This window comes from Mus caroli, chromosome 4 (assembly GCF_900094665.2).
Source record: "Mus caroli chromosome 4, CAROLI_EIJ_v1.1, whole genome shotgun sequence".
NCBI lineage: Eukaryota > Metazoa > Chordata > Mammalia > Rodentia > Muridae > Mus > Mus caroli.
In genome coordinates this window covers 7,392,657-7,418,834 of record NC_034573.1, presented here as the reverse complement: position 1 = coordinate 7,418,834, position 26,178 = coordinate 7,392,657, and the positions used below count along the sequence as shown (strand labels likewise).

At 42.8% G+C, this 26,178-nt stretch overlaps 1 protein-coding gene across 6 annotated transcripts in view; it reads left to right on the top strand.

Moving 5' to 3' along the window:
* Positions 1-26,178, top strand: part of Esrp1 (epithelial splicing regulatory protein 1) — a 56,596-nt gene that overhangs the window by 10,761 nt on the left and 19,657 nt on the right. For 2 of the 6 annotated variants that reach the window (XM_021160313.1, XM_029475792.1), the window contains exons 5-13: positions 9,719-9,817; positions 9,940-9,994; positions 11,378-11,488; positions 11,597-11,729; positions 11,827-11,869; positions 15,624-15,925; positions 16,975-17,193; positions 19,230-19,428; positions 23,521-23,689. In XM_021160313.1, coding sequence (XP_021015972.1) covers positions 9,719-9,817; positions 9,940-9,994; positions 11,378-11,488; positions 11,597-11,729; positions 11,827-11,869; positions 15,624-15,925; positions 16,975-17,193; positions 19,230-19,428; positions 23,521-23,689 — 1,330 coding nt within the window. Of the gene's footprint in view, positions 1-9,718; positions 9,818-9,939; positions 9,995-11,377; positions 11,489-11,596; positions 11,730-11,826; positions 11,870-15,623; positions 15,926-16,974; positions 17,194-19,229; positions 19,429-23,520; positions 23,694-26,178 lie in introns of those variants that run through there. The other 4 variants (XM_021160316.1, XM_021160315.2, XM_021160314.1 and 1 more) reach the window with 3 other exon arrangements.

The following is a 26,178-nucleotide window of genomic DNA, read 5'->3' as shown; positions in this document are numbered from 1 at the left end:
CCCCCTCCCGGGGTTGGGGGGGGGCTCATCAGAAAACACAGTATAGAGTGATTTCCTGCCCCTGTGCTTCTGACTTTCCCAGGAAGTCTTGTAATCAGGTGGTCAGAGTGAAATAGCAACAGTCTCTTCAGATTGGCTTTTAAAACCCAATCATACATGTCTAAGGTGCTTGGATTTATTTTCATGGTTTAAAAGTTCAGCTCCTTTCCCCTCCCTCCCTTCCTCCCTTCGTTTTGTTTTTGTTTTTCGAGACAGGGTTTCTCTGTGTAGCCCTGGTTGTCTTGGAACTCTAGTAGACCAGGCTGGCCTTTAGCTTACAGAGGTCTTTCTGCCTCCCAAGTGTGGAACTAATGGTGCCACCGCCTGGCTGTTCATCTCCTTTTGGTGTTGCACAGTATTACCTGGATAGAGCACAGGTCATTTACTCTCCTACTGAAGACTTGGTTGGTACCCACTTGTGACAGTTAAGAATAAAGTTGCTCTAAGTAAGTACCATTGTACATGACTGTGGGGAGAAATGCATTTTTAGTTCATTTGGGCTAAGTACTGAGAATTGTGAAGACTGGGTTGGATTTTACAGCTGCAATTGCTTTGTCTTCATGCACTTTTGTGTGTGACAGGTTTTCCTTTCTTTTCCCTTTTTTTGATTTTGGTAGAGAAAGTGACTTTGTAGAACTTGCGAGTGTGTGGTTTTTCAAGGTACTTATGGAAGATGGAAAAAATGAGAATTCTAGCATTTTCTGTGCAAATCTTTTATCACCCAGTGCCTCTGCCCCTGCCCCAGTCCCAGTGTTGGGGTTTTTATGGTGGAAAAGGAAGCTAAAGGTATTGATGAAGTTTCGTAACTAACTGGGTCTTGAGTGCCTGCCACTCTGTAGAGTGGGACCTCAGCTTGCCTGGCTTTGTGCTCCTAAGTGAAAGCTTTGTGGACTCGGCATGCTTCAGACAGGAGAACGGATGGCTGCTGTGAGGAACGGGGCTTAGGAACTGTGTGAGTGCTGCTCCGATTCGGTGCTTTCCCCACCACCATTTTTTGTGTCTGCTCTGAAACTATTTCTAGTCTTGGTTTAGGCTTCTAGAGTAATTCCAGCTGCAGGTGTGCTAGCCGTGTGTGAGTTACACAATGCTGCCTGGAAAGGCCTTATCTGTCAGGTGAACTGTGCATTGCAAGGCATGCTATCAGGCGACCTGGGGAGAGGATCATGGGGGTGGAGCTTGTCTGGTTTTGTTTCCTTTGTTTTTTAAAAGGAAATTATATCAGATTCCTTGAAGAAAAAAATAGCTATTTTCTATTGACATTTTGGTTACAGAGCTATTTGTATAAGTGATTTTTATTCATTTACTAAAATAAAATAGCTGCTTTTTTTAAATCCCTGAAATTGAATTATTTCCTTCTAACTTCTGAAGCTTTTTTGTTTTGTTTTGTTTTGTTTTGCTTTTTTTTGTTGTTTTTGACAAATGTTGTTTAAGACGTATATTAAGACATATACGTCTGTAGCCCTGGCTGTGGTGGAACTTGATAAGTAGAGCACACTGGCCTCAAACTCACAGAGATCCAGCTGCCTCTGCTCCACAGTGCGGGGAGTGAAGGTCCCTGCATCTTGTTACTCGTGAACTAATTATTCTCATTAGTGAAGATGGACAGTAATACATATTTACTTTTATTGTCAAACCTTTATTAAAGGACTTACTTTTGATAGTCTAATGTAACGAGCATGTGAAAGAAAGGACACTTAGGGCCAGGATAAGACTTAGTGATAGAGTATGCGAGGCCCTGATTTGAAAGCCTGGCATTCACATCCATACACAAGAAAATATCAAAACTCGGTTACCTGTTGCTTTAGTAGCCTCACAGAAGGACGTTCTGTGACGTTTAGTGCCGAAAGGATGTTGCCCCACTGTGCAACCAGAAAACTGAAGGGCAAGGTTTTTTGGGGGCAAGGGGTGGCAGCTAAAAACAGAGTTTTTCTGTTTAGCTCTGGCTGTCCTAGTACCTGTTTTGTAGACTAGGATGTCCTTGAACTCACAGATCCACCTGGCTCTGCCATCATGCCCAGCCCAACAACATAAAGGTGTTTCATAAGTGAGAGGCTCTGATCTATCAGGTACAAATGTCCTTATTTTGAGAAAGAATTTTCTTTTGTTGAGACAAGGACTTACTGTACGTTTGGCTAGCCTAGAATATAGAGCAGGCTGACCTGGAACTCACCGAGATCTGCTTGCATCTGTCTTCCCAGTGCTGGGGTTTGAGTCCGTGCACCGCCACATCTGGCAGATTATATACCTGTGATCACTTGTCCTTCTGAAGAACCTTGCCTGCTTTTGTACTGTGGTGCTTCTTTGAGCTTATAGCAGGGAAGCCTTTCAGTCGTAAGGTGATAGTAAAATTGTGAGTCTCCACTCAGCGCTAGTGTGTGGTCTCTAGGCTGATATGGGTTGGCTCTGTTCTTTGCTGCCTCTTGATGGCTGTGCATGATAGCCTGTTTTTCCCGTAGGTTAAAGACGAAATGCTGTAGCATAGTGCTTAAAACATGAGCTCTAGCCTGGATGGTGGTGATGGATGCCCTTAGTCTCAGCACTTGGGAGGCAGAGGCAGGCAGATCTCTGAGTTCGAAGTCAGGCAGGGCTACACACAGAAACTCTGAGTCTAAAAATGAAAACAAAGCATGAAGTCTAAGGTCTAATGTATTAGAGTTAAGCGTTGGCAGTCATCAGCCTCGGTTTCCTTGTGTTAGAGTAGGGAAGACTTGGAAAGAGTAATGTCAGGGAGCATGTGACCACAGTATCTAGTGCCTGGCCGCTGTGACGGCTTCTTCCTAGGCTATTGGGACTATCAGAAGAGATAACACAGCTAGCTGCAAACAGCTTCTTTTTTTAAAAAAAGATTTATTTATTATATGTGTGTACACTGTAGCTGTCTTCAGACACTCCAGAAGAGGACATCAGATTTTTGTTATGGATGGTTGTAAGCCATCATGTGGTTGCTGGGATTTGAACTCAGGACCTTTGGAAGAGCAGTCAGTGCTCTTAACCACTGAGCCATCTCACCAGCACCACAAACAGCTTTAAAATGGACTTAGTGATTGAAAAATCTGTTGGAACCGTTTTCCACATAAAGTTTGCAACCTGTGTGACACTGGCTAGAGAACTTTGAAAGCTTCGGGTACCTGTTAGTTCAGGTGAATGGCCTTGTTAACGTGTCTTTCTTCTTCTGTAAAATACTCGGTGATTGTGGCACATTTCTGCGTGAGGTTTCATGATTAATTGAACAAGACCATTGTAATGACTCAAGCCACTACCCAATTTAAAAGATGGCTGAAAGCGCACTGACTGTTCCTTGTAGGCACTAAGTCATATGAAAAGGATTGAAAATGTCCTCAAGTGCACAGTTAAGGCATGCTCTGGTAGACAGCCTTGTTACCGGGGGGGGGGGGGGGGAATTATCTTTGGCATCCCGTCTGCACAGTGTGAACCAGGTGATCAGACACATTGCCTTGTGGTCTGTAATACGTTAAGGAACTGGAAGTAACTGCTGGCTTCCAGCTAGCACACAGGTAAATTTTGTATGACTTATTTTAATTCTAGAAGTATTCTCTCCTTTTGATGTAGCTCAGATGCTTGTCTAGCACCTAGGAAGCCCTGGTTTTAGTAACTGATGTTCATCAACACCACTGTGTAAACCAGGTGTTTATGTGGTGATGCACATACTAATTCCAGCATGAGAGAAGTGGGGGCAGGAAAGTCAGGAGTTCAGGGCCATCCTCACCTCTGTAGTCACATGGGACTATGTGCAGTCACAAGAAAACCTTAGTGAGAATTCTCAGATAATTGTTATTTAGGAGGCCCTCTAGCAACACTAATTGGATATATAGGGGTGTGTGTGTGTGTAATGCATATAAATATATAAATTATACATCACTTGTGTATAAGTTGTAAGTATATTATACATAATATATATGTGTACACACATGAGATTGACAGTGTGGCCTCACGAGTTTGCATTTTCTGCCTTCCACGTAGCTAAGGTTCAGATGTGAGCCGCCACTTGTTTTGTTGGCTTGTACCTACCTATATCTTAACTGCATGTAGGTTGCATCTGACTCATCTGGTGGGTTTGAAATTCCTTTACTTGGCCCTTCATTATGCTAATACCTCCAGGAAGTTGGGTTTGTTACATAGGGATCTTTTTTCCCCTTGAAAAGTGTAAATGAAATCAAGCTAAGAATTTGAATATTTTACCCAGCATATTTCTAGTATAAGAGAGTTTGCTGCTATGGCTTTTTTCTTTTCTTTTTTCTTTTGAGACAGGGTTTCCCTTTGTTGCCCTGACTGTCCTGGAGCTCAGCCTGTAGACCAAGCTGTCTCTACCTCTGCCTCTTGAGTGCTGAGATTAAAGGTGTGTGCCACTACTGCCTGGCATGGTACCCTTTTAGTTGTGTATGTGTGAAAGACAGGGTCTCATGTAGTCCCAGCTGGCCTCAAACGTGCTATGTGATGGACTTATGACTCTCTTCCAAGACTCTGCATCCCAAATGTTCCTGCTTGTTTTGTAGCATTTATGTAGCATTTATAAATCCATGACCTCATGCTGCCTAGGCAAGTGCCCTACCAACTGAGTTACATCTTAGCCCAGACCTGCTTTTTTCTTTCTTTTTCTTTTAAAAATGTGTATGGGTTTTTTGCTTTGTGCACGTGCACGCGCGCGTGTGTGTGTCTGTCTTTCTGTCTACCACTTTCGTGTGGTTCCGGAAAAAAAAAAAAAAAAAAAAAAACAAAAAAAAAAAAAACCCCACTTCCAGGACAGCCAGGGCTACACAGAGAAACCCTGTCTTGAAAAAAACGAAATGTAAAAGATTCCGGAAAAAAAAAAAAAAAAAAAAAGCCTGATTTCTCAGACTGGAGTTACAGTCCGTTTGTGAGCCTCCCTGTCAACTGGGAACCAAACTGTGCCCCCCCCCCCACACACACCCCCGGAAGAGCAGCCAGTGCTCTTAATCTCTGAGCCATCTCTCCAGCCCTGTATGTTATTTTGAAAAAGCATACACAGTGCCTGCTATTTTCTTCTTCATCCTTTTCCCTATACTTGTGGGAATGTTAGTTATTGATGTACTCCTACTATGTGCTACCTGATGGCTCCTCCTTTTTCAGTACCATGGGTGTGTTCATGTCTGGCAACATAATATTTGTGTTAGCCTGTACATACAATAGGGAGGTAACAGCACTGTCTTCTGAGGAGTCTTGGGCAGGACTTTGATGGAGAATGTCTGCTGGGATATAATTATGAGACTTATTTTTTCTAATATATTTTCTGTGTTCTGTGTGATTGTCTTAGATACAAGCTAAAGCCGTAGCTTCAGAAGAGGGGTTGTTTACATGTGGCAAGTAAATGCATTGGAAGTGTGTCCATTTTCTGGCAGTAAGGGAAGAAGTTTGTCAGTGTAAGCTAGTAGAGATGAGCTTTATGGGGCTAAGCTTGTCTCACCAAAGGTGGTGATAAACGAAAGGCTCATGTCGTCCAGACAGCTTCACCTACTTGTCCCACCCTCTTTATGGATGATACTTTGTTCAGTATAGCCTGAAATGTGGGTTCTTGTTCCCACTGAGCTAGGCTGTATTCTTCTTTATTCCCTCCTGGCATTTCTGGTTTGTAAAACTGGCTGAGCCTGTCTGGGCTGTTGTGGCTGCCCCAGGGCACAGTTGAGTAAGTTACAGATCCAGCCTTGCAGTAAACCAGGAGGTACAGGCTCCTCGCACCTTCTCTTCGCACCAGTTGTAGCAGCAAGTATTCCAAAATGTAATAGGCCTTGATGTAGGAAAGTACTGGTGCTAAAGCATTAGGAAAACCCCTAGGGCTGGGGACGGAACTCAGCAGTGTGTAGTCCAAACGTGCACAAAGAACAAGAGATGCCTTCCCTTTCTTATCTGTGTTCAGTTCTGGTAAGGAAACGGATTGAGCATATGTAAGGGTATGTGTGTACACACACGTGTAAAGACAGGGCTTGGGCATGTAGCAGGTCCAGTGACTTGTGAAAGTTGTTACAACTTTGAACTGCTGGTAGCACAATGGGAAATATGGTGGTATGTATTGTATAGAACCGCGCAAGCCAAAAGCCAGTGACGCATTCTTAATTAAAAATGAGAATTTAGTAAAATGATTCTTTAGCTGCAAATTTGTTTCATCACAAAAAGGAGACTTTGCATTTTTACTTTTCATCTCTCTCCTTGACTTATAAATTCAGTATTTTTTTTTTCTCAAAATATTGCTGAAAGTAAAACAGATTGAGCAAAGCTTTCTAGCTTAGAGCAGGAACTTGTGTATTTGGTCCAAGTGTAGCTGTTACAATTCCAGTTCCTTTACCTACAATTGAAAAACCGAGCTGGAGACCATCTCTGAATCCTAGCTTCTTCATATTGTTGGTGTTGATGATGATGGGCTAGTGTGAATAGTGAAGGAAATGACTTTATTTATCCCTGTGTATACATACATGCACACGCAGACACAGACAGACACACACACACAGAGAAAAGAGACCAAACTTAGTTGAATGTGGTGGTTTATGTCTTCCATCCCAGCACTCAGGAGGCAGAGGAATTGAGAGTTCAAGGCTAGTGTGATTTAAAGTTCTAGACCAGAACTACACAAGTAAGTCTTGTCTCAAACAAACAAATGTTAAATCTGTGCATAAAAGGAAAGCTGTGAATCCGTCTCTTATCAATGGCCTTTGCGCACGTGATGAAAGTGGGTGGGTGTGGGGCTGGTCCTTGTGGCCTCTCAGGGAGGAGAGCCCCCTAGCCTGGTGACAGCCTGCAGCTCTGCACAGCGGTATCCCCAGCAGACCTCAGGGTAGGAGCTGCATACCCTTTGTCTTTAGCACCTGGATTTTCTACCTAACGCCTACAGTGAATCGCCTACAGTGAATCGTTCCTGTTGCAAGTGGCTCCCTGTAGGCCATGAGAACTCTGAGGACACACTGTTGGCTTCATCTTCCCATTCCTGGAGCAGAACCAAAAGTTGAGGATGAGTTAACTGCATCAAGGGCGGTGCTGTCCACGCTCAGGAACTGTGATACAATTGATCAGTTTCCTAGGATGTCGCTGACTGGCCTGGAGCAGGTAGGAAGGTGCTGGGTTGTCAGTCACTCTGGGCTAAATTGGCAAAGGAATCAAGATGAGTGGTTTACTGTAGACAAGAAAAATGTATAATTTGAGCAGAATAATCTTTTTTACTATCTGTTTCTACAAACCTCCGTTGGTAGTCTTCTCTTTGAAGATGGAAAGTTAGGGTGTGGTTAACATTGGCTCTGTCTGCCCCTGTAGTAAGAAGTGCACCAATGACTAGATGGTCTAAAATGTATTCCTTGTCCTGGTTGTATAAATCCTTCGAGGAGACAATACCAGCTTTGCTGGAAACGGACGCTTTTCCCCAGGTTTTCGAGGGTACACACATGTCAGCTCAGGGAATTTTATGTCTCCCATATTGACCTACTGTCATGCTGGTCCTTACGCGGTGTCGTCTTGGCCACTTGTCTCCAGACTATCCTAGGATGATGCTTAGGGTGGCATTGGAGCTGTTGGAACTATTAAATGACCCCAGTGCTCCTTATCCGGCAGTCACTTTTATTGTTATTTTTTTAGATTTCATAACTGGAGGGTAGAGGACAACATGCTATTGAAAGTCACACAGTACACACTACACAGAAACCCCATTCCCACTTAGTGAACTAGGTGGGCCTATGTGTGGAGTTGGTGCTGAGCCTGAGCCCCCTGACTTGTGCAGTGGGCTGCTTTCTATTCCTTGATTCTTCAAAGATCTCAGTAGCCCTTCCTGACTCCCTAGAACTCATAGGGCAGCTGTCCTTCTCTGTGTTTTCATGGTTTGGATTCATACATGCATAGTGGCAGCTCCTGCAGATGAGAGCTGTTGACCCAGTAGGCTTCTATTGTCTTGCTTGCGAATTTGCTGGAGCGGACCCTCTTAATCCCCCACATGTTTATTTTTCTCTCTGGACAGTGGAAAGGCAGAGGCAAGAGTGTGGACTTGATCTTTCATCTGAGATTGGTGGTTATCCATGACAGTTCAGGTTTTTCTCAGTCATAAATGTATGTCTGGCCATCGTGGGTTAAAGTAGGCACTAAAGTGTCTGAAGGAGTGGAGCCTGCTGTTATTAAATGTCTGCTTCGTGTTGTGGGGTTTTTATCTCAGTCTTCACACAAAGCCAGAGCATGAGGTGGCCATGGCTTTGGCTTTAGAGATAAGCGGAAGTTAGTGGGGTTAAGTCATTCCTTGGGAACTGTCTCTACTGAGCGAGCAGGGGGCTGTGGGGTGAGAAATGACTTTAAAGACATGAAAAAGAAGTGGTGGTATTGACTCTGACTAGACTCTGAATTGTTGAATTGTGTTCTACTTCCTATTTTGTTTTTTTAATACTTTTCTTTTAACTTTTAAAAACTGTCACAGAGATGGAGAGATGGCTCAGCAATTATGAGCACTGTCTGCTCTTCCAGATGTCTTAAGTTCAATTCCCAGCAACCACATGGTGGCTCACAACCACCTGTAATGGGATCCGATGCCCTCTTCTGGTGTGTCTGAAGACAGAGCTACAGTGTACTTATGTATAATAAATTTTTAGAAATGTATCAGCTGGGGAATAGTTTGCTATAAGGCCGACATCAGTCCAACCCAGGAGTGCCTGTACTCCAAACTCAGAGAGAAGGAGCGTTCTCACAGGATTATCTTTGATTCCTGTTGTGCTGTTAAAAATGTAGTCTGGACCAGTGAGCTGGCTCAGCAGGTCAGCCTGCTGCTAGGTGACCTGAGTCCAGTCTCTGGCAGCCTCGTGGTAGACGAGGAGAGTCACCTCCTGAAAACTGTCCTCGTTGCCACACACTGGCTGTGGTATAAACATTCCCACACACTGAATGGCAGTTTTTAGAGTGAAAGGCCACACACACAAATAAGATATAGTGCAAATTTTAAAAATACTTAAAAATCTTAAAAAATTAGTTGTGATTTACACGTAATACACATTGTGGTTTACTCAGTGAGAATACTGACATTGTCAAGTTACATTAAGGTTGGTCATGGTATGTACCTGTGTTCTTAGAACCTCCAGTGGGAGGGTCCACACAGTCTGAGCAACACAGTGAGGTCACCATGTCAAAACATACGACATCATTGGTTCTAAGTGCTTGAATTATTTTTAAAACTGGCTGTGAGAGAACTTGAATTTGTATGTATTACTGTTAAATATATGATATCCTACAGGGCTGTAAAACTATTGTGGAAGGGAAGTTCTAGGCAAAGCATGGAAATGATGTCATTGGTGTTACGCGGCGTGAATTGCAGTACTTCCTGGTCTCGATGGACAGCCATCTCTTTAGTTACCTGGCCATTGCCTTGGGTGTATAATGAATGATCAAGGGTTCTAATTAGTTGCTTGCTTTGATTTGACACTAATTGCACACAGCTTTTATGCATTTGCTATTTCCTAAGTAAACCAAAACTTTCTTACTGGTAACGCCCCAGGACAGGGTTGACTTGGACACTTGCTGCAAGAGGGCAGAGGGGGCGGCAGCACGATACTGGGTGCATTCCTGGCTGCTGAGAAACAATCATGCTAAGATTGGTAAAGATCTTGTCCATCTTTAAGTTTAAATTCTGCCTAGCAGAGTAACTTTCCTCTACCTGTCCAAATGTTTCCTTAACTCAGCCCCACAGGCCTGAACTTTGAGAAGAATGACTCTGTGTCCCGATATGGAGCCTCCCAAGTTGAAGACATGGGGAACATAATTTTAGCAATGATCTCCGAGCCCTACAGTGAGTGTCACGGTGGTGATTGTGTGGTGCTGGGATTCGATCCCTTTACTCTTGGTTTTGACTACATTGCACAGCTTTGCTGTCTAGAAGCCAGAACGATGACTGTATACTCTCATTTCTAGATCACAGATTTTCAGATCCAGAGAGAGTAAACTACAAGTTTGAAAGTGGCACTTGGTGAGTGGCTGAGTACTATTCATCGTTCTTTCTTGGAACATTTAAGTCCCCTTAGAATTTCCTAACTTTATTAAACCTGTCTACCACTTCTTAGTGTTTGGCCATCTGTTATTTAAAGCAAGCTTTGTATGTGAGATTCAAATTTAGTGAAGTGCTGGCATCTTTAATTACTCACTGACTTAGGGACATCCTCTGTCTGTGATTCTTACTATAGCCTTCTTGTCTGTCTCCCCTCTCTGAAGGGAAAGTCGCAGGGAATGGGAAGATGGTTTATTAAGGGTGCCTACTGCTCAAGCACGGGACCTGGGGCTTGTTCCCACATCAGGCCGTCCAAAGGGATTAAATGCGCTCTAGCCTGTGCACAGGATGCACATGAATTCGTGTAGGTGTGTATACATACACATAACACAGATGGGTCTCTAGAGGCGTTCTTAATGTTCATGGGGTAAGTCATGTATATACACTATCGGTATCTACTTCGTCACCAGGGACATCTCGGGAGGAGTGTGACTTGGTTGTTGGTCACTGTCGTGAATGTTGTAAGATTGCCTGGCACCTAGTGGTGAACAGAAACTTGGACAGCTCTGCCAGTGGAGAGTCTTTAGCTCTCATTCTGTTGTAGAGAAAGTGACTCACTAGGAAAATGTCCTAAAATGACTGAAAATATGAACAGGAGAAAGACAAAACATCAAAAGGTGTCAAAATGTATACTGGGCGATTTGAAAGTGACTCACTAAGGCATGGAGACTCCCAAGTGTTTCCATAAACACCCTGTGCTTGCTGGCACTCCCATTTGATGAGGGAGATAGATACTTTAATAGTCTTCTGATCACATGCTCACATTCCCTGTGGGGGTTAATTGTAGCTTTATTCTGATCCTTGCTGTCAAGCTGGATTCAAAAAGTTGAAGTCCCACCCCACCCCTACTTGACCTCCGTATGGTGGCTCAGGCTCCTGTTGGAAGGTGAGGGTAGGAAGTTGTCAAATTAAAGGTCAGCCTTGGGCTGGTTTTGCCACCTGCAAGTAGTCAGGAGTGAAACCAAGACAAACCAAACCAGGCAGCCCTTCTTTCTAAGTCAGGCTGTAAGGGTACCGAGAGAATTTTCCTTTCTGTAAACTGATCTGAGATGGTTTTGAACTTAAAGCAGGGAAGGAGCTATTCAACTGATAGATGGTTTCCTGAATGCGTTAGCTGTACTAGTCCAACAGCAAGCCATCATTCTATAGTGATGCAATTGATTCTTTGAGCTGTCCACAGACAAGTTGGGAGGGTATGGAGGAATTCTGGATTGCAAGTCACTGTGGTCTTTAGCAGGTCTTGTATGTAGCCAAGCAGCTTGCTGGGCATTAACCAGGCAACATGAAGTTGTGTTTCCTTCACAGCAGCAAGATGGAACTTATTGATGACAGCACAGTGGTCAGAGCTCGAGGTTTGCCCTGGCAATCTTCAGATCAAGATATTGCAAGGTTCTTCAAAGGACTCAATATTGCCAAGTTGGTTTTCTTCTCTTTGTTTTGCTCAGTTTCAGAAGAGAACAGGGTTTTCTGTTCTTTTTCTGTGTGTGTTTGCCTCACCTGCCATCTGTTTTGCTTCTTTGAAAGGGGTGGCGCAGCACTTTGCCTGAATGCTCAGGGCCGGAGGAACGGAGAAGCTCTGGTTAGATTTGTAAGTGAGGAGCACAGAGATCTAGCCCTGCAGAGGCACAAACATCACATGGGGACCCGGTACATTGAGGTATGTGCTCACAGCCCAGCATGCCTGACCTCTCCAGGTGCCTATTAGCATATGATAGCTGGTTTAGAACCTGTTGTAATGTCTCATTTTTTCTTAGGTTTACAAAGCAACAGGCGAAGATTTCCTTAAAATTGCCGGAGGTGAGTTCCTTTTACGTAGTACAGATTCATTGATAAATTGAAGCACACACTGATTTCTGTGACCATAAATGGTTCTTTCCTAGCAAAATGTGGGGGTTGGTCTATAAATAGGGAGAAGAAACTTCGAACGCTGCTGGTGAATTTAATGTACTGTAACATAGCCATTAAGAATTAGACCATATAAAGGTGAAAGGGTCACGTGAAGTCACATATAAAGAGAAAGGGTAGTTCTTGCATCTGAATTGTTGGAGACTGAGGCTATTAAACATCAACTAGTTCTGGCTTCTCTCGTAAGTTTTTGAGCTCGCAAGAGCTCAGAGCCATGGTAGTTGTTTTTTGGGGGGTAATTTTATGGATTCAGTTCTCTTTCCATTCCACCGTCCTGTGGGGTTAGAAGCTAGAACTTAAGTTGTCCAGCTTGTGTGGCAAGTGCTAGTCACAGAGCCGTCTTGACAGCCCTGATTTGTTTTTAGGTATGTGGTATTTGCAGAAATAAATAGAGGAATAAAGAGATGTAAAAACTTTTTTAGTTTCTCAGTTTTTATTAGAATATGTCTCATAACACATTTTCATTATCCACATACATAACATTTTATTGACATTAACCCCCCAGATAGCATCTTTATCCAGTTTTTAAGTGAGTCACCTAAGATGCACAAAGTACTTTGTTTCTTTGTTTTGTTTCTTTTTTGTTTGTTTTTTTGTTTTTCAGAGACAGGGTTTCTCTGTGTATCCCTAGCTGTCCTGGAACTCAGTCTGTAGATCAGGCTGGCCTTGAACCCAGAATTCCCCTGCCTCTGCCTCTGCAATTAAAGGCGTGTATGACACCACTGCCCAGCTGATTTTTTTTTTTTTTGGTTTTTCGAGACAGGGTTTCTCTGTGTAGCCTTGGCTGTCCTGGAACTCACTTGTAGACCAGGCTGGCCTCGAACTCAGAAATCCGCCTGCCTCTGCCTCCCGAGTGCTGGGATTAAAGGCGTGCGCCACCACACCCGGCTTGATTTTTTTTTTTTTTTTTAATTTAAAATTTTTAAATTTTATATGTTTGAGTGTTTTGCCTGTATGTGTATGCACCATGTCTGTGCTCAGTGCCCAAGAAAGCCAGAGAATATTGAATCCCCGGGAACTGGAATTACACAGAGGTGTGAGGCACCCATGACTGCAGCCAGTGCTCTTTTTTTTTTTTTTTTTTTTTTTTAAGATTTATTTATTTATTATATGTAAGTACACTGTAAGTACACTGTAGTTGTCTTCAGACACTCCAGAAGAAGGCATCAGATTTCATGACAGATGATTGTGAGCCACCATGTGGTTGCTGGGATTTGAACTCAGTACCTTCTGAAAAGCAGTCGGTGCTCTTAATCACTGAGCCATCTCACCAGCCCTGCAGCCACTGCTCTTAACAACTGAACCATTGATCCAGCTCTTGTTGGCATGTTTTTAGTTCACAGCCCAGGCTGGCCAGAAACTTGTTGTGTAAACTAAGCTGGCCTTAAACCCCAGGCATCCTCCTGCCTCAGCTTTGCAGTGCTTGTATATGAATGAGGCAGGATATGCCAGCTGATCTTTTTACCTATTTTTATTTAATTTTATTTTGTGTTCATCAATGCTTTGCCTGCATACATATCTGTACATACATGTGTGTCTGGTGCCTGTGGAGAGATCAGAAGAGAGCATTGGAACTGGAGTTACAGGCAGTTGTGAGCCGCTGTGTGGATACTGAGGATGCAGTCTTGGTCCTCCACAAGAGTAGCCAGTGCTCGTAAGCAGTGAGCCATCTCTCTAACCCCAGTATTATTATCATCATTATCGTTATTATTACAGTAATTGTTAGACATCTACTTTGTAAGCTTCCGTTCTGTTTGTGCAGTTTAAAACTTCGTTTTTAATACATTTTGAACACCACATGTTAAATTTAATATTTATTATATGTATTATTATGCAGGTTTTTATATATCACTACTGAATTCCTAGAGCTTAATTTTAGTTTGTTGTAAAGTTTTCTCAATATGTGTGTACTGTTCTTCAGGATAGATCTCTGAAGGTCAGAGAGCTGAGTCTAAGAATTGAAGTCTTTTTAATAGACTTTTGACAAGGTGCCAGATTATATTAGTGGGACTTTGATCTAAATGCGAGTCCTCTATAACACAGCACTGGCGCGTCTTTTCGGCTGCCAGCTCGTTTTCTACAGAAGTATTCTGTCCTCCAGCTTGGTAGTGTGCCCCTTCTCTGCTAAACGCTAAGGCTTCAGAGGTTAAGGCTGTACTTTTTGTGTAAAGTTTGTGGCGTTCTACAGCCGTATTTGGTACTGGCTGGGGAGAGCAGATATATTTGAAGCTGCTGCTGTCTTCCTGCATCCCGAACTTTGATGATTGTAAACACACTGCAAACTGGGGACAAGTTGACTGGATTCACTGTGTGTGCATAGTGTGGTAAACATTGCATGAGCAGATTCTGTCAGTGGGAGTCTGTAGACGTGCGATGTGATTCGGAGGTTCTATGGCGGTGCTACACAAATACTGTAGTTTGGGTACAATGCTGGTAAGTGTTACAACTGTGCCTGCGTACTTTCATTATTCTCTACAAAAATTTCCTAATTAAAAGCAAAGGAGATTTTTTTTTAATAATCGTCCATTAATCTGCCTGTTTGTTGTTTTTTAAAATAATTTATCTGTCTGTTTTTTTTCAGACAGGATTTTTCTGTGTAGTCCTGGCTCTCCTGGAACTCGCTTTGTACACCAGGCTGGCCTCAAACTTATAAAGATCCACCAGCCCCTGCCTCCCAAGTGCTCGGAGTAAAGGCATGTGCCACCACTGCCCGGCAACAATATTCTTCATTAACCTAGTTCATTCCCATAGTTTATGAAGTAGTTAGTTTAGATGTGGAAACTATAGCGAAGATGAGACCTAAGCATTCTAGGTTCAGCACTTCTACTTTTAGTTGTTGTATAGCTGGACAGTGAACGCATTGTCATTAGGCAAAAACTGACCGCTGATCTTCTCCTTACCCGAGACCTATGTGTCTTTAAATTGTCATGAAGACTTAACTAGCTCTCTGTGAGAAGAACAGGGGATACTCTGTGGTTGTCTGGCCAGCTTTCTAAATTCAGAGCGCTGCTAAAAGTGCTATGGGAAAAGTTTCAAATTTTCAGGAAGAGACATCTTGAGTCCTAGGATATTCTTATGAGTCCACTAGTGGTGTGGCTCTTTGTTGTTGTTGTTGTTGTTGTTTTTTTGAGACAGGGTTTCTCTGTATAGTCCTGGCTGTCCTGGAACTCACTTTGTAGACCAGGCTGGCCTCGAACTCAGAAATCCACCTGCCTCTGCCTCCCGAGTGCTGGGATTAAAGGTGTGTGTCACCATGCCCAGCATGGTGTGGCTCTTAACTGTACATTCAGAGCTTTGCCAGAAGGGCCTAGGATATAGCTAAGGGGCGGAGCACATGTTTGAGTCCCTGAAGCATATACAAACATGCACTGCCAGGAATTTTATCATTTTAAAATCTGGTAATGTGGACTGGAGAGATGGCCCAGTGGTTAAGAGCACTGACTGCTCTTCCAAAGGTCCTGAGTTCAAATCCCACCAACCACATAGTGGCTCACAACCATCTGTAATGAGATCTGATGGCCTCTCTGGTGTGTCTGAAGACAGCTACAGTGTACTTAGACATAATAATAAATCTTTAAAAAAAAATCTGGTAATGTTGATGCTTTAACTCTTTCTTCCTGTGTTTTCTAATATTTATTTTCTCTAGGGACATCCAATGAGGTAGCCCAGTTTCTCTCCAAGGAAAACCAAGTCATCGTGCGCATGAGGGGGCTCCCTTTCACGGCCACCGCTGAAGAAGTGGTGGCTTTCTTTGGACAGCACTGCCCCATCACTGGAGGGAAGGAAGGCATCCTCTTTGTCACCTACCCAGATGGTAGGCCAACAGGAGATGCTTTTGTGCTCTTTGCTTGTGAGGAGTATGCTCAGAACGCGCTGAGGAAGCACAAGGAGTTGCTGGGTAAAAGATACATCGAGCTCTTCAGGAGCACAGCTGCCGAAGTTCAGCAGGTCGGTCTTAGAGGCTCTTTTGGGAACTTTGCGTTAACTTTTTTTATTAAGTTGTGGTGTGTATTTCTTTGTATTAAATACTTCCTAAACAGAAATAAGACCTAAGAAATAAGAAATTTGAGAACTGGCATGGAGGTGGTACCTGGGCTTTTCCATTCCCGTTTTTAAGTTCACAGTTGGGAGCGTGAAGATAACATGAAGGGAAAACTAGGTGGAGTGTGCCTCGTGTAAAGGAGCTGAGTACATTACCACTGAAGTCCACAGCTTGCAGTATGCCTAGCTTTTAATTACAGTTACCCAGATAGGTACTACTAAAGAATCACATTGTATTCTGGGGAGTGTGTGCCTTGATTTATTCTATTGTGTTTACTATGGTCTTACTAAATACCTTTGACTGGCCTAAGACTCCACATATAGAACTGACAGGACCAGCCTGAAACTAATGGACATTGCTCCTGCCTCTGCCTTTTGCGGGCTGGGATTACAGTTGTATACTTCATATTTTGATAGAAGTGGATGTCATTTTCAGAGAAGACATGCATGAGTCCTTCATCAGAGCTTCTGCTGCTGCTTTTTTTTTTTTTAAGACTTATTTATTATTTTATGTACACTGTCATTGTATGCAGACACACCAGAGAAGGTCATCGGATCCTATTACAGATGGTTGTGAGCCACCATGTGGTTGCTGGAAATTGAATTCAGGACCTCTGGAAGAGCAGACAGTGTTCTTAACTGCTGAGCCATTTCTCCAGCCCCTCATCTGAGCTTCTTAAACTTCTTTGCACTTATGAATTCCCCAAAGGATCATGAGACACAGCCATACTGTGTAATAGTTCTGTGGCAGGCTGTAATTATGCCCACTGTCACACCTCTTTCTGAGGCTTTGCCTCAGTGCTTCCTGCATGCTGAAGTGTGTCCTGCAGCTGACACAGAGAAAGTCTAGTACCTACATTTTTAACAGGATTCTTGGCGATGCGGTGGTGGTGGCTTGTGGGATGGCGGTGGAGCAGCAGGTCTCCTTAGTCGTTTGTGCTTTGTCTTTCGTGCAGGTGCTGAATCGATTCTCCTCAGCCCCTCTGATTCCACTTCCAACCCCTCCCATTATCCCTGTACTACCTCAGCAGTTTGTGCCTCCCACGAATGTCAGAGACTGTATACGTCTGCGAGGTCTTCCCTATGCTGCCACAATAGAAGACATTCTGGACTTCCTGGGGGAGTTTTCCACAGATATTCGTACACATGGCGTTCACATGGTATTGAATCACCAGGTAAGGAAGGGGGTTATTGGAAAATGTGTTTGCTCATTCTTGTGACCAAGTGCCCCTTCTAGTATAACAGCCCAAAGCTTTACATTGCCTCTCTGAAAAGATTTAGCTGTAAATAGAAGAAATCTTTAGTATATATGTCAGAAATTAGCCTACTGTTGGTGTGGTAATTCAAATTCAACTCTGCTTCTTTTATCACAGAAATCTGTCCATCAGATTGGAACCAAATGTATTATGAGTGCAAATAGCCTTTTCCTGTGAGCCGTTCAGCCCTGCTGTTTCAGTGTGAGAGTAGTCATAGACCAAACGTAAGCAAAGAGCTTACTGTGTCCTAAAGCACTTTATGTCCGGACATTGCACATGGCATGTGTTGGGCACTCGTTTGCGTTAAGTAGACCAAGGGCCTGGAGCACAGCCTCTGTAGCAGTGTGTGGATCTCAGCTGCGTCCAGGAACAATTCCAGTGGTTTTCTACCAAAGGCTCATGGAATTCTTTGCATATGCCATGAAGTGTTTACTAGCTTGATGCTACTTGAGTTTTGGTTAAACAAATTCAGTCCTATTAGGTGCTGGACAGTTGACTAGGATTTTGTGCTGTCTTGAGCAAGACAAAAAATTTAAATACTCATAGGCCAAGAAGCTCTAGTTTAAAAGTTCAGGACTCTGTTAAAAGCAAAGAATTTAATTTTGGAAAACAAGTCTTTTTTTTTTTTTTCATAGCATTAATGGATTGAATGCAGACTTATAAGAGAGATACTATTTTTTTTTTCCTGACTAATTTTCCATTTGGTACTTGGAGGTTTGTTCTCTTTTATAACTGGTTTCCTACTTACTGGAAGGAGTCAAACCTCCTGTGGCCTTGGACACCAACATCTGTCTAGTTAATCCTTCGTCTGTATAAGCTACACACCTTTAGTCTGACAGCTCACAGCTCACTTTACTGGTTAAGAGTCCTTTGAAATAGAATGAAATAGAATTCCTCACTGTTCAACATCACCAGGTCGTTAACCTGGGACCATTATCCTTTGATTAACACCGGTAGACAGATTTGCCTCTCATTTGACCTCCATGCCCTGGAGGAAGTGCTTCTTTGACGATGGCCAAGCTCTTACCTGCCTGGAAGATGTTAAGTTTCCATCTTGACTGGACTGGGTTTGTTGCTATTTCCCTGGTATGGTGACTGTTATGGTAACTTGCATGGTAATAATTTGTAAAAATGGTGTAATATAAATATTCCCTAAGAGACTTGGAGAACTAATTTATAATAGTCCTATAAACTTGTCTTTTTTCTCCCTCCAATCTTGTTCATATACAAAATATTACAAAGATATTCTAGCTGTATGCAGCACAGAGAGGCTTGGTTTTCAAGATGGAATTTTTTCCTAACAAACCTGTCTCTGAATAGTTACTTGAGCAATCTCAGGAGAAGGTGTTAGGATGCATGAGAAGAAAGGTTCCCAGGATGGCAGATGGCATCTAGCCACTTAGCCTCGTACCTTGCAGCTCTCATTTGCTTACTTTCAAGGTGCATTCTGACCTAGGCTGTGAGGGGTGAGGGACAATCTAAGGGATGTGGCAGGCAGAGAGGAACTAATACTGAGAGCCAAAGGACAACACTGGCTTGTTTCATTTCCTGTAGGAGGATATATTTCTAGCTTTTCTCACCAAATGATATTTAATCGGATTTTTCAGAAGGGGAAAAAAATCCAATATATAATCCTATATTTTGAAACTACAGTCACAAGGAGATCTTTTAAAATCCTGTAAATTTGATACTAACTTCATAGAAACCAAAAAAGGGTCACTTTTCAGCCATGATATCTCGGAACTACTACTTCAAGATTTTGTGGGCCATTCTGGCGATTAGAGAAGGAAACCCAAGTTAGATTTCAGTAGATCACTCCGGTCACCCAGATTTTGTGGCTAACCATGTCTTGCACTGTGGGTGATTGTCACTTTGCATGCTTTGTAAGCAACCATTTATTTCCTTGTTGGAGGAGACAGTCGCCTTTTGTTTGTATTCTCCCCCCAAATACTCAGGGACGCCCATCAGGAGATGCCTTTATCCAGATGAAGTCAACAGACAGAGCATTCTTGGCTGCGCAGAAGTACCATAAAAAAACCATGAAGGACAGATATGTTGAAGTCTTTCAGTGTTCAGCTGAGGAGATGAACTTTGTGTTAATGGGGGGCACTTTAAATCGAAATGGCTTATCCCCACCGCCATGTAAGTTACCATGTAAGTTTTTCTTGGGTCTTGGCGCTATTCTACGCTGTATGCTGGTAGGTGCTTAAGCTGCTTTCGTCACTTCCTGGGCCCGTGGTTCTTCCTGAGGCAGGCGAGGTGGTTATATAAGGCTTTCCCATCTGAAATCACTAGTTTCTGATAATCGTTTTAAGACCTTGGTTGCGGACACTCATAATTAGACATGCTACAGACACCTCCTTCCAAATTACACTCTTGCTTTTCCAGTGGTAAGCACTTGGGTTCTGAAGCTTAGTGTACTCCAGATAAGCACTGACTCTGGGAGGCAACCTGGCTATGTAGATAACTTAATACGCATTTAAGGTAAAACGCAACATCTGCCTGGCTCCTTTCCTTTCTGTCTTTTATTTATTTTTTATTTATTCATTGTTCTTTTACATGTTAAACTCTCAAGAAGGATGATTTGATGTCCGTTTTGTATTCTTAACTTTTTTTTGAGCATCAACTGTGTCCTGAAAGCGGTAGCCTGGAGAGCATTCCTGTCGCTATCCTGTTCAGGCTATCTGGGGTGAGCAGGGTAGGAGTCTCCCTTGTGTATAAATGTGTAATTGGTTCAGCCACTGTTTGGTTGGATCGCAGGATCAGTGCTTAATTGCAAGCTGTGCTCTCGCTCATTGGCAGCTGGGTGCAAGCCATGTGGAATCCTGTCCGAGAGGAATAAGCCCCGTAGTCTAGAAGCCGAGTTCTAGTTAATAACTGTGGAGCATTTGGAAAGCTGGCGCTAAAATATGAACCCTTTTCATGAAGTTTCACTGGGTTGATTTGCTTGGTTCTATTAAAATTGGCAGTTCTAGGCACTGAATTTTATTTTGAAGCAAAGCGGGAACTATATCAATTAACTTGTTTAATAAAGTACTGGCTGTAGAGTGTTTGGTGGGGCTTAATCCTTTTTTTCCCATGGAATTCCTGAACTCTTTAATATTCCGTTTACCTGCTGCTTGCTGTTGGTGAATATCTAATTGTCTATTATTAATGAATATAAGGCTTTAGAAATTTATGATGGAGCATGAGAAAATACTGTAGGGTAATACTAGAATGTTGTCTGTCTGTAAATCACTGTCCTTTAGTGACCATCCATCAGATATCATGAAACAAAGACGTTTCCCCGTTGTTCTTGTGTAGTTTATTGTAGACTACCTGCATTTCCTCCCCTGTAGTTCACAAGCTCTAAGAAAAGAGAATATTGTTTTCTGTGTGGTTTTGAGACGGGTTTCACTGTTTCCCAAGCTGACCTGGAGATCAGGATGTAATCCATGCTGACCTTGCAGTGTAATGGCTCTCCTGCCTCTTCCTCCTGAGCACCAGGACCTATAAGTCTGAGGCACGATTCTCACTCAGCAAAGGAGAAAATTTAAATCCATGTTTATGTATGTAAAATTATGATTCTGAAGACCTAGTCTTTAAATACAAATTTAAGACTCTATTACTGTGTCTTTGGTTACTTGTAATACTTCCAAAAAATGAAGATGGGATTTTTTTTTTTACCTAAAATTTCATCATGTGTCTTTTTAGCAGAAATGTTAATTTCTATAAAAATCAGAAGCCGGTCTGCATCTGCTCGCATTTTGCCTGTTGCTGCCACCTTTAGGGGACTGCCTAATTCTATTACAACCACAGGACTTAAAGTGCCTGTGTTTTAATCTAATCTCAGACTTAGAGCATTAATTAAATACTGATTGGTCTGACATTTCCCACTGAAGACTTTCTTGATAAATTTTATAGTCATAATATATTTCAGCACTGCACCTTAGTTCATAAAGAAGTCCGCTTAAGCTAGATGGGTGTGGTGTGCATCTTTGATGCCAGCAAAGAGGTACAGGCAGGTAAAAGAGTTTAAGGCCAGACTGGTCTGTGTAGCTAGTTCCAGGACATCCAGAGCTCAAGATCAAAGAAAGAAAAGTCAACCTAATTCCACAGTCCCCTTTCTTTTTCTCACCTGTGCATAGACACCTGATTTCTCTTTTAGGAAAATAAATAGCCATAGTTTCCCATGAGGAATAAATCTCACCTCTGACAATTTTTATTTTACTTTCCTTTGTCTTGAAGCAGAATATGAATATATATACCTACATATTTTCCCTACCCCTCTCTCTCCCTCTCCCTTTCCCTCTGTCTCTCTCTCTCCCCCTCCCTCCCTCCCTCTCTCTCTCTTCTTTTGTGTGTGTGTGTGTGTCTCTCCCTCTCTGTCGTCATCATCGCCCCCCCCCCCCCCGGTCTCTCACGCTCCCTTCCTCCCTCTCTCTCTGTGTGAGTGTGTGTTGTTAGAGATTAAACTCAGGTCCTGATCATGACACTTGATGATTTTTGCAAGCAAGTCATGAGCATAGGCTACATAATTTTATGTCGTGTGTAAGATGATGTGTGTGATGCTGAGGACTGAACCCAGAACCTTCATATTTTCTGCTGCTGAGCCACATGCCTAGCCTGATCATCTCCATTAATGTTGTTGTGATCTTGAAAGCCAAACAACATAATCTAAAAGTTTATCATTGTCTAATATTAGCAAGAGTTTTTGATGATGTGAAAGGTACCCACAGCCAGGTGTGATTGTACACATCTGGGTCCATCACTGAGGAGGCCGAGGCAAGAGGGTTATGAGTTTGAAGCCAGCTGGGGCTACATAATGAGACTCTTTCAAAAGTTCAAGGGCTGTTGATGTGATGCAATGTAGCATGCTTACCCAACATGCACTAAGCCTTGGGCTGGGCCCATGACACTGTAATTGATAAATATATACATAAATACTTAAACCCATGACACTGTAATTGATAAATATATACATACATACTTAAACGTTGAGCCAGAAGTCCATGTGATAACTACTTACCTTATTCTTCATAGTGATGGAGAAACGCTTAAGAAGAAAAACAACCAGAAATCGTCTTGGAGATTTTCCTGTGAAAGTTACCCCTTGGCTCTCTGCTGCTTCCAGGATCTAGTGGATCTCAGTATGGGTCCCAGACTGTTGACTTAGCTGTCTGTCTCGCACGGTGCATGGTCTGTCCAGTGCATTCATGCTACCTGTGAGATGTAGTGACTGCCAGCAGCTCCAGGAAAAGGGAGTTCCTCATAAGGGGATATGTAGGATAGCTAGGAAGTAAAGGCATTTTTCTCTTCCTCCTCCCACAGCGCTGGCGATTGAAGCCAGGGCCTCGTTCCGACTACAAATGTGCTCCACTACTTAGCTATACCCTCAGCCCCTTGATTTATTTATGAAAAATTTGAGCCACATTTTTGTATATGTGGAGTTTGATTTGTTTGTTTTGGTTTAATTTTTTAGACCGGGTCTCACTATATAGCCCTGGTGGCTGGCTTGGAACTTGCTATATAGACTAAGTTGGACTTAAAAGTTATGAAAATAATGTTTGCCTCTGTTTCACTGGGTACTGGCAATGTAGGTATGCACTACCATGCCCAGTTAAATCAGCTTTTTACCAGCTGGTTTGGGGAAAGATTTATGTATCTCTTTCCTCTAGACTATTTCCTGGTTGGCCTTTTATTTTAAATGGGTCTGAAGGTGTAGATTAGCTTCAAAGCCTATCTTTTGGATTGTCTTTAAAAGGTCAGCATAATGTAGAGATGACATATTCCGCATAGAGCAGTTTCTGTGATACACACATGCTTTAGTATAATGTATGGTACAGCATTTTATCCTAATCTCTTGATTTCACATCATACTAAAGGATAGGAAACATCCGTATAATCAAAAGGAAGTTACCTGGGATGCAAAGTAACTGTCGTCTTTTCCTTTAAAGCCAATCCTGGGGTGACGGCTCAGCAGCTGCCTTCGCTGTTTGGCAGAGGACCTGGTGTCAGTTCCCAGCACGCACACGACAGCTCACATGCACCTGTAATTTCCGTACTAGGGAGAGCTAACACTCTTCTTCAGGCTCCCAAGGACTCCTGCATGCATCTTGTGTGAAGGAACTCATACAGGCATACGCATACACAGATAAAAATTAACTTCACAAAATATGTAGGTAGGAGAGTAACTGTAGCTTGAGTGCTAACACCCATGTTAGCTGTTACAAACGTGTCTCAGAGTCTTTCTCTTTGCTTATTTAGGCCTGTCTCCTCCCTCCTACACATTCCCAGCTCCCACGGCTGTGATTCCTACGGAAGCTGCCATTTACCAGCCTTCTCTGCTCTTGAACCCACGGGCACTGCAGCCCTCCACTGCATACTACCCGGCAGGCACTCAGCTCTTCATGAACTACACAGCCTACTATCCCAGGTAAGGTTATACAGGAAGTGACAAGGGACGGAAACAAAGGACTCCTTTGATAACCAGTGCCTCAGCTCACAAAAGAATATTGTTTACCTTGGTGAAGGTTAGCATGGCAGGCTACAGCTTAGGTCATATCCCTGACCAAATAAGTTACAACAGATTGGAAGAGGTTTGTGTGTTTGTCTATCTTTTATTTTGGTGTATGTAGCGAACATAGTCTTTATATTGCACGTGAGCTCGGCTCTCCCCCTCCACCTTCTTGCAGTGCATTGCAAGCAGGTAGTTCTTTTTTCCTTAAGATCAGATGGTACCAACAGGGGAGATGAATCACTAAACTGAATTATTCATAATAGGAGCAACTGTATTATTCCATAACAAATATAATTTATTTGGGGACTTAAACTTTCCAAGGCATGTATTCTTTACTCCTTAAATACTTTCTATAAACAAATCCAGAATGGAATTGAGTATTTTCCTGGGATCCACACATTTTGTCTTTGTCTTATTTTGGTTGCTGTGTCCGGGAAGTTGCACTGGATGAGGGAAAGAATGTGCATCGGGGAGGTAGAGCTTTATCTTAATGCCTGTATTTTGTTCATTTGCCTGGGTTTCTTTCCTTTTACCGTTTTTCCGCTGCAGGGTCCACCTTTGTACCCCTTGCTGTCTTACTGGGTACTTAGCACTAACCCTACTTCTGCTTCCCAAATGCTGGGATTACAGCTGTGTGCTACCATGCCAAACCCATATTTCCTTAAAATTACATTTATTGACTTGTGTGTGTGTGTGTGTGTGTGTGTGTGTGTGTGTGTGTGTGCGCGCGCGGGGGGGTGGGGGATGGTGTGGTGCGCACACACACACACCCCACAGGGCACACATGAGAAAGCTAGACCAGCTTGGAGACTCCACTGTATGGGGTCCCAAGGATGGAACAAAGGTTGTTTTTCTTGGATCTTCTAAAATGATGGAATTGGTGGAAATTTTGGAGTCACTTTCATATATCTGCTTGTGATTCTAACCTGGATGTATAAGGAACAATTCTGATTCTCAGTTTTAAAGTGTTTCCGTACCTTTATTTATTCAACAGTCCACTTTCTCTTCATATAAAACTGCACTTTGTGGAGCCGTGGGTGTGTTACAGAAGCAAAACCATTTATAGCAGGTTTACTTTTATCCTAAGGTCTTGAAGACTGAGGTTTTGAGGTTATTTACACATCTGTAAGGAGGCTTTTGATAGGTGGCCTGAAGCTAACTTGTCATATCCCTGCCTTTACACCTGTTTCCTCTTCCAGTGGGGAACCAGAATGTTAGGGTCAATCATGGGTGCTGATGAGGAGTTGGGAAAACACTGTGCTATTGAAACCCTGCTGGGGAATAAGAATAGGAATCGAGGCGGGGGTTGCCAGGTGGGCCCAGAAAGGGGCTTGGGTTGGGTGCTTGTGGTACGTTGCTTACCTCCTGTGCATAGGACTATATTTGACCCCCTGTACTTAAGTTTGAGTACCGAGGTGGGCTGACCTGTAGACTGTATACAAACGCTTATCATTGGAGGGTTCTTTAGTGAGATGTCTGCCTCTTCATGCCTTCAAAATGTCAGCATGGAAAGATGCTGACCCTGAAGGCAGTTCTTCTGCCTCAGTAGGTACCCATGGCAACATTACTGACTCAGTGCCTGGGCCCTGTTAGGATAAAACATCTCTTAGAAAGGAGACCACGAGTATTGAATTGAAATGCCAGAGACATATATGGCTTACTTTTTCCTTTACTAGGGTGGCTTTGATGTCGCCTTCATCCTTCTGCCCATATCTCCTGAGTGCAGGGATTATTGCTGTATACCACCAAGCCTATTTTTCATGGTCTAGCAAAACAAACAAATAAAAACACTTTCCTAATTTTTAGCATAGGATTTCATTCTCAAATAACAACCTAGCTTTGCAAAACACCCTTGTTTTAAGTCAGAAAGTCTATCACTTGGCTTTAGACTCCGTATTATGGTAACTATACTTTGAGTTTTATTGTTGTTTTTATAATCTTGGCATAACTAGTAAACTTAGGTTTAGTTACCTAACATTTTCAGTGGCAAATCTGCTTCTTAGGTGAAATAGACTCTTGGAAGAGTTCCTTATACATACATATATGTTAGTTGTTTTCTGTGGATGTTAGATGCTTGCTTCATTATTGACAGTGTACACATGAGTTAATATTCGTACAATTAAAAGTCCAAATCATGGGCTGGGCTTGATAGCACATGCCTTTAATCCAGTACTCGGGAGGCAGTGGCACGTGGATCTCTGAGGTCAAGGCCAGCCAACATTACTGTAGATGTTCCCAGACAGCCAGGGTTACACAGAAACCCTGTCTAAAACTTACAAAACAAAACAAAAATGTATAAAACAGCTGGGCAGTGGTGGCGCACGCCTTTAATCCCAGCACTTGGGAGGCAGAGGCAGGCAGATTTCTGAATTCGAGGCCAGCCTGGTCTACAAAGTGATTCCAGG